Source organism: Triticum urartu, chromosome 7 (assembly GCF_003073215.2).
Source record: "Triticum urartu cultivar G1812 chromosome 7, Tu2.1, whole genome shotgun sequence".
Lineage (NCBI taxonomy): Eukaryota > Viridiplantae > Streptophyta > Magnoliopsida > Poales > Poaceae > Triticum > Triticum urartu.
Window position 1 is genome coordinate 33,223,450 of NC_053028.1, and position 7,972 is coordinate 33,231,421.

Sequence of the window (7,972 nt, forward strand, 5' to 3'; positions counted from 1 at the left end):
CAGGTACATATATCCATGCATATTGTGTTCCAATCGTTCGAGAAAGACCCCCCTTGGCATCAACGGAACTCGTATGCTGTAGGGAGAAAGGGACCATATGCGCCCATGTTTTCAGCAACACTTAATTAGGTGCCGACAATCAAAGTGGTCCCTCTGGGTCCGAAAAAATTACTTTTCATTTGTCTAAGATCTCCAACTTAATTGAGTTCTAGTACGATCGGGCGTGAAATCTACCTATTTGATTATTCGCTGCAAGATTACCAATAACACAGAAAAAAAAGTTCCATTTTTTCCACTTAACCAGCAAGTCTGCATCATTCGAAATGTAATATTTTCCTTCCCCTTTTACTACTTTATTTATTCCACCCAAAGCCAGGCCGAGTATATTCCTGCCTCTCTTTTGAAAGAGGAATATATTAGTATTGTAAAGATATCAGTTACACCCAGCCTTTGCACCTACAAAATGTCGCAAAGACATCCCGGATGCTCACAACCAAAGGAAAAGAATAAAAATAAAAAAATAAAGGTCCCGCCACAGTGATCGACTCCTCCCTGCAGCCGTAGATAAACCACCACCAAATACAACACCAAGAAAATAAAAAAAAAAGTCCCCAAAACCAACGCCTTCAAGAAGAAAACAGTGCACAAGCACCGTCCTTGCCCGATCCAAGAAATTAGGTTTTCACCTTGGAAGAGTATACCTACCTCTCTTACATGTAGAAGTATAGATCAACTCCTCGCAAAAAAGAAAGAAAGTAAGTAAGAAGAAGAGGTATAGATCAACTACGGTTTTTCTATTTCTGGAGCAACCGGGAAATTATTATTTCTATGTTCCATCTAACCTAAACAGTGAAATGCAAACTGTAAACAAAGTTGAGAATCATGCAAATACCAAAGGATACAAAGAACTTCATTGAAAGGTAATGGTGTCGACTAAGAATGAATTATTTCTAAGTCAACTGAGAAATGATCACACCCGTTCAACATCATATACCTACCTGTCCCAAAGAAAGTGCAGGGTCAAGTATATATACAGTACCAAGATAAAGCAAAAGGAGACAATCTAGGTACTATGCATATAAATGCATGGGGACATTAATTATTGTTTGTCCAGCAAAAGGAAGCTTCTACGACGCAAATAAATTAAAATGAAATATACTAGCATTTGGTAGGTATATGTCACTCTTTTACCTACAATTTTGATACTCTCTTACATGCAAATCACAGACCCTTTGCAGAGGATATCCGATACTTTCTTTACGATGTTTTCATGCTACCTAAAAAAGTACAATAAAATATGAACTTTCTACAACATTGACACAATATGACTTTAGTACTCCCATGACCCTAATTTATTTAAAAACTTTATACACTTTAATAAGACACAGAAAGGGCAAATGGTACTACTTATAGTCAGACTGATCCTTTCTGTGTCATGGTATGTGACGAATTTGGTGTTGAAATTTTACAGCATGGTATGTGCATCTTGTGTAACAAGATTGCCGATTTTTTAAAAGAACATAATACTATTATTATTGTGTTTTTGCTGTTATTAGGTGGTACGCGCGTTAGACAAACCACAAGAGGAAGATTCACGGGATATTTTCTCGCACACTTTGGCTGAGTGTCTAAATTCTACGTCAGCTCTGGGTGAATTCATCACTATCTCCACCATGCATGGCACTATCACCAAATCCCCTCGTCCATCTATCCATGCATAAAATACCATTATAGAGGCAGAATAATTTGCTCACGGTGAGCGCATGAAAAGGGCACACATATGCGTGCGTCACCAGTTAATAATTTTCTCACGCCGGTTGAGCGAGTGCGTGCGTGACACACGTGTGATCGAGCGGCTCATGAATATTCCACCTGGGACGCGGTAAATACAAATTAACTGGAAGGCCAGACAGAGAGAGCTAAAAGTTGCCGACAAGAGACAAAAATCAAGATCGCCCGAGATTTTTACACCATCATTTGACCGCGACAAGGCGATAAAAGTATGATCGTACGTGTGGCACGAGGCTGTACAATATTTCAACACGAGAGGTAACGGGAGCCAGGAAAGTAGTGCCTGATGGTCCGACTTCACATCGATCTCTCCCCCTTTTTTTCCCTTCTCGAACTTGCATCGAGTACCGACACAAGAAACAGCTGGTGAAGGCCAAAAACCATGCGCCTTTTGGTTTCCCAACAGTTTTCCTCTTGTCGCCACACACGATCGGGATCGAGACAACGATCCGTCGATCTCCATCGATCCGTCCATGGCACGCACACGCATGATGTTAATTTGTTGATCCATCGGCCTCCATCCCGTGCCCAATGGCATGCACGCCCTCAAAATTATTGGAGCACATGATGTTAAACTGTCAATCGATCGCACTAATGCACATAGTTATTAGATTTTCATGGTTGATTTTTTTTTCACGGTTAAAACTTACAATCTATTCTCATAGTGTTTGTCGACACCTCCATCCGTGCCCAATGGGATGCACACCCTCAAAATTATTGGAGCACATGATGTTAATTTGTCAACACTAGCAATAGTGCACGCAATGATAACATTTTCATGATTTTTTTTCACGGGTAAACCTTGCAATATATTCATAGCTTGTCGACACCTCCATCCGCGTACAATGGCATGCCCACCCTAAACATTATTGGAACGCATGATGTAATTTGGTCGATCGATTAATCGATCACAATAATGCACACGATGATCACACCTTCATGGTTGATTGAAAAGGCTTTCATAGTATATACCATGTATATAAGCTATAGGTACACTGTGATGATTAATTAACAATACATATATCCCACATATATTTACTCTGCTCTCCTACCACACGCGGTCCTCTCTCAATTCTATAATTTGACCCTTCACGTCAAGATCAGCTCCGGTCTCTTGAGTCTCACTCTCACGTCGCTTTGATTGTCTCCTCCCTAGCTAGGAATTATTCACGTACGTACGTACGTACAATACCGGCCATGCACGCACGCATGCATGTAGTACGTAGAGAGGTCGATCGGCCGAGTTAGTGCTACTAGTGCGCGTACGTGCATGCATGCGGCATGACGTGCGTCCCGCGCACTAAAAACACTTTTGACAATTGATTAATTAACCACCGCCATACGTTTTCAATTCATCGTCGTCAAGTCCGCGTGGAGGGACGACACCGACCGCGCCAGGCTCCACAGGTCGCCGTCCCCGGCGCCGGCGACGGTGGTGCCGCCGTGCCCGTCCGCGAAGAAGGACGCCATGCTGCTGTTCTTGTTGGCGGACGCGACGTCGTCGGAGAGGCCGTTCAGCTCGTACGAGGCCGCGAGCCGGTCGAGCGAGTCCCAGTCTGTGCCGATGTTGTTGTTCCCCGAACCGCCGCCGCCGTACTCAGTTGCCGGCGGCTGCAGGAGGCCGCCGGAGGCGACGTGCTCGAGCGGCGGGAGCTTCATGAACCTCTCGTACAGGGTCCCGTTCGGGCACGCGGTGTTGTTGATCAGGTGGTCCAGCGCCGAGCCAGCGGCAGGCTTGGTCTCCTGCTTGCACGGCGCCGTGGGCGACCGGCCATGCATGTAATGGTTGAGGATGTGGTCGAGCGCGTCGTCGCTGGCGGAGTAGTGCAGCAGCTGGTGCTGCTGGTCCTGCTGCTGCGCCGCCTTGATATGGTTGCTGATGGTGGTCACCGTCGACGAGCAGTTGCTCTGGCTGCGCTCCATGGGGGCGACGCCGGCCAGCTTGTTGGACGCCGCTCCGCCGCCGCCGCCGTTCTGGCCTTGGTTCACGACGATGTTCTTCTTCTTGAACACCCTGCAGATGACCCATCCGTCCTCCTGCGCCGACGACTGGTCCCCGGCCACGCCACGAATCTGCTCAGACGCACAATAATTCAGATGAGATCGATCATATTGGGGCGACGGTACGTTCGTACTAGAAGAGCACATAAGTCAATCGGTTAATCAAGTGCTTGGAGAAATGCTTAAACGTCACATGCATGCAATTATTTGTGGTAATTCAGATTACTCTAGACTCTAGACTCTAGTGTGTGTCAAGCTCATGCAATCGTGTTGCAGAATTTTCCATTAAGAAAAAGGGCACCTAGTTAACTAGGCCGGCAAGTTAACTAACCAAAGTTTTTACCATCGCAGTTCCATTTGCTGAGATTAACCAAAGAAATAGAGGTAGCCATGCCCATGCCTACACTAGAATTGATCGGAGATCACATGAAAGAGATTAATTCCCGTCTGCAAGCATGACACATCACCCTACACATCCATGAACCAGCTAAGTAGTACTCCTACAAAAGAAAAGAAGCTAGTGTATGTATTGACCTACGGAAAGAACACAAGGAAGAAAAGAAGAAGCTCAGTGTGTGTGTTGAATATTCAGCAAAAGCAAGAACTAGCCAGTCACTCAATTATGTGCCTGCGGCAGATGAGATGAGATCCATGGGCACGAAAAGACTAGCTAGCCTTTGCCGATCCATCATCCATCCAGCTCAAAAGGCACATATCTCCAATGCATGCTATATGCTCCACCCATCCATGCATCCATCCATGTCCTGACGTCCGTGTGTAGCAGTGCTAGCCTTTGACCTCCAAAAAGAAGCGTACTACGTTCGTTTGTCCGTCTGCTTGTCTCCGCGTGCAAAGCACAGGTCCACTATCCCATTCCAACCTCCCCAACTCGTATAGCATATCAAGTACGGTACCACGTACGCGTAGGCGTGTCTGGGGTTAGGTCAGGAGAAGAAACACGCGCGTGTGGTGTGGGAAGACGATCCTGCTGGTGCAGACCAAGATTTTCCCGTGCGGCAGCTAGCCATGGCATGGCACGGCCCCATGCGAGAGGCAAGACGACCGGCCCGGCCGCGTGCACGCACCTAACCTCCCATCCATCGCGGACGAGTGATCAGATCGCTGTGGCTCGCGTTTCGTTTCGCACATGACAGACTGACCCCGGCCCGGGCTGGTCTAGCTACAGTGAAGCTTCGTTCCTTCACGAGCACTGAACCTACCACCACCCACTGCCGCTTTCCGCGACGGCGACCGCTCGAAAGGAAATCCCAGCTCCCACTCGCTAATCGCAATTATTAATTGTTAAACCGTGCATCATGTCATGCGTGTCCCCATTCCCAACCACCACCCGGAGATAATCGTCACCAGACCTTGCCCATCGTCTACAGTCGCATATCGATCAGCCAGGTGTACATACACGTACGCTCTACGTACGTACATTAATCGCGGCATGCAGTGCGCCACTAGCGATCCGTCCCCATCCCTGTCGCCCGGCCGGCCGGCCGCCGTGCATGCGGTTCAACGTGCTACAGTATGGTACAGTGTGGTCTGTACTTGGGAGAGAGTACGTACGTACCGGGGATGATGAGGTGCCGGAGTAGTAGGTGCTGGCGTCGCCGGCAGCGGCGGGGTTGGTGGCGGTGGGGGCGGGGACGGCGTCGTCGAGGCGGTACTCGTGCATGATCCAGTCCGACTTGTGGCCGTGCGGGGCGCGGCCCTTGTAGAAGACGAGCGTCTTGCGCATGCCGATGCGGCCGGACCCGGCGGCGGAGTAGATGGCCTTGTCCCGGCCGGTGGCCTTCCAGAACCCGGCGGCGGTGGCGCGGTTGGTGCGCGTCCCCGTGGGGTACTTCTTGTCCTTGTGGCTGAACAGGTACCAGTCGTTCTGCGGGCCAGTGCCGATCCTGCAGCGCTCTGCATGCGTTTTTCCATGGCCAGTAAGTTGAGCTCACCATGGGCACGCACATGCGAACTAGCATTGTGGAGGAACTCATGGATGAACTCACCTTGGATGTCCCATGGCTCGAGCTTGTTGAGGTCGACGTCGGGGATGACGTCGAGGTCGATGCGCTGCGAGGCCACCTTCTTGGCGAGGTAGTAGGTGAGAAGCTCCTCCTCCGTGGGGTGGAAACGGAACCCCGGCGGCACCACCGACTGCCCGTTCACGGAGATGCTCATGATCCCTTCCTTTGCGTGTGTGGTGTGCTCTACTCGGTCCGTTAAGGAGATCGATGGATCGACCAGGAACAGGAGGGTAAAGAAGACACTGCTGTAGCCGGAGTGCAATGCTCCAACAATAGGGAGCTACAGCCTACAACTAGCCACCATTGATGAAACGAAACTGGAACTGAAGGAGATGGATCGAAGGAGGAGGGAGCAGGAGGGAGACGATGGAGTCGAGTCGTGGGGAATGAAGTTGTTGCCGGTGACGGGGTACAAGGAAACAATGGCAACGGACGGGGGGTGGTTATATATAGCCACTGACCGGTCGATCGATCCATCGATGGAGCTCCACACACAGGCACAGCCCCAGCTGCGGCCAAGCTAGCTAGCTAGTACTAGGCTAGTAGTGGGATTAGTTTCGTTGGTCCGATAGGAGGTACGTTAGGGAAGTGGCACCAACCTTGAGAGGGAAACGCCAAGGCGACGGTGGCCCCCGCCGGCCACAGCAATGGAAAGGAAAGCTGGGGAGAGAGAGGAGGAAGATGGGATTGGAAAGGGTGCGCGGAAGAGGGCCGGGAAAGGAGAGGGGCCAACATCGGGAGCCATGACACGCGACCTTAAAAATCTCCACGAAAACCACACCCCAAACCGAACTGATCCCCTCTGCGTCACAAAGTGGTTTTTTCCAGCGATCCCGGTTTCTACCGGGTGCCTGCATGCTCGCCATGTGTGGAGGTGTACACATGGGATACGTGTTATACAGTTGTACTATGCATTGTACGACTCATGTACATCATATTACATTCTCTCTGTGACGCGTGGGACAGCTAGCGAGGAGGCCCCACAGCAAAGTGACTAGAGGGTATGATTTGTAGTCAAAATTTAGTATGCTATCTTCTAAACCAACACACACCAGAGTTATGTCTCACGTACCCACGCTTTTCAGTTTGATTAAACAGTCTGTTACCGATTTATCTTTGGAACCAAATATTCGACTGACAAACCGTTTTTATATTATCTTTCACAATATTTAAATCTGCAAACAATATGAATTTTGAACACTTCTGAAAAAAACAAATTGAAATTATGAAACAATATTGAAACTTATATGAAACTATTGCATGTGTGTTTCATCGTATTTTAACATGTTTCATTATTATTTTTGTTATATGGTTTTGCTACTTTTTCATTCTGGATTTCAGTATTATTTCATTCAGATTTCATTTCATGTTTGGAGCGTCCAAATAAGTTTCATATCATTTTGTTAAAAATATCTTTCATGGTTGGGCTGGGCAATAAAAGTTTTCTCTTCATAGGCTCCCTCCATTTCTAAATATAAGCCCATTTAGATATTTCAATACGGACTACATATGTCTGTATATAGACATATTTTAGAGTGTAGATTCACTCATTTTGCCATATTAAAATATCTAAAAGGTCTTATATTTGGGAATGAAGTATTTTCTGTACAATATCATTTCTATATCATCGCAATTTTGCATGTTTTCAGTATATATCAATACATTCATCTTTCCATGTTTCCGTTATTGTTTCATTTCACAATTCATCTATGTTTCATCTCGGATTTGATATAAGTTTTTATTATGGTTTATTACATTCTCTTTTGCATGCTTTTATTATTGGTTCACTTCAGTTTCATTCTCGTATCATCTGGCAGTCCACATAAATTTTATTATGGTATCAACTTTGAATTTAAACGTGTTCAGAACATGTTCAAGTTTGATCTTGTTTTATATATTTAAATGTCTTGAAATCTGCAAACGGATACCAAATCGGACGGGAACAACAAAAACACACCGACTCAAGTTGTCTCATTCCACCAAACAGGTTGTGAGCAGCCCGAACGCCGCCGGTGCCCGTGCTCATCCATTCCCGAACGAGCTGCGGCGAGTGACATACAACAACCGTTGACATCTGCGTGGCTAGAAAGCTCTCCGGAATGTCCGGACCGGCCATCAGATCCTCCTCTGTCCCAACTTGGTCCGATGGCGCAATC

General features: G+C 47.5%; 1 protein-coding gene across 1 annotated transcript; it reads right to left on the minus strand.

Moving 5' to 3' along the window:
• Positions 1-2,734: 2,734 nt before the first annotated feature.
• Positions 2,735-6,507, minus strand: LOC125522742 (NAC domain-containing protein 43-like). Its single transcript, XM_048687774.1, has 3 exons — positions 5,799-6,507; positions 5,369-5,706; positions 2,735-3,864 (listed from the first exon to the last, which is right to left on the minus strand). The coding sequence occupies exons 1-3, from the start codon at positions 5,968-5,970 to the stop codon at positions 3,139-3,141; spliced, it is 1,236 nt and encodes a 411-aa protein (XP_048543731.1). The 5' UTR covers positions 5,971-6,507; the 3' UTR covers positions 2,735-3,138.
• Positions 6,508-7,972: the final 1,465 nt, after the last annotated feature.

Bases quoted from the DNA above. Each gene is read 5' to 3' on its own strand.
- LOC125522742 (XM_048687774.1), bottom strand. From the start codon at position 5,970: ATGAGCATCTCCGTGAACGGGCAGTCGGTGGTGCCGCCGGGGTTCCGT. The intron at 5,707-5,798 runs GTGAGTTCATCC...AAACGCATGCAG, and splicing joins CGAGCCATGGGACATCCAAG to AGCGCTGCAGGATCGGCACT. The intron at 3,865-5,368 runs GTACGTACGTAC...GCGTCTGAGCAG, and splicing joins CCGGCACCTCATCATCCCCG to ATTCGTGGCGTGGCCGGGGA.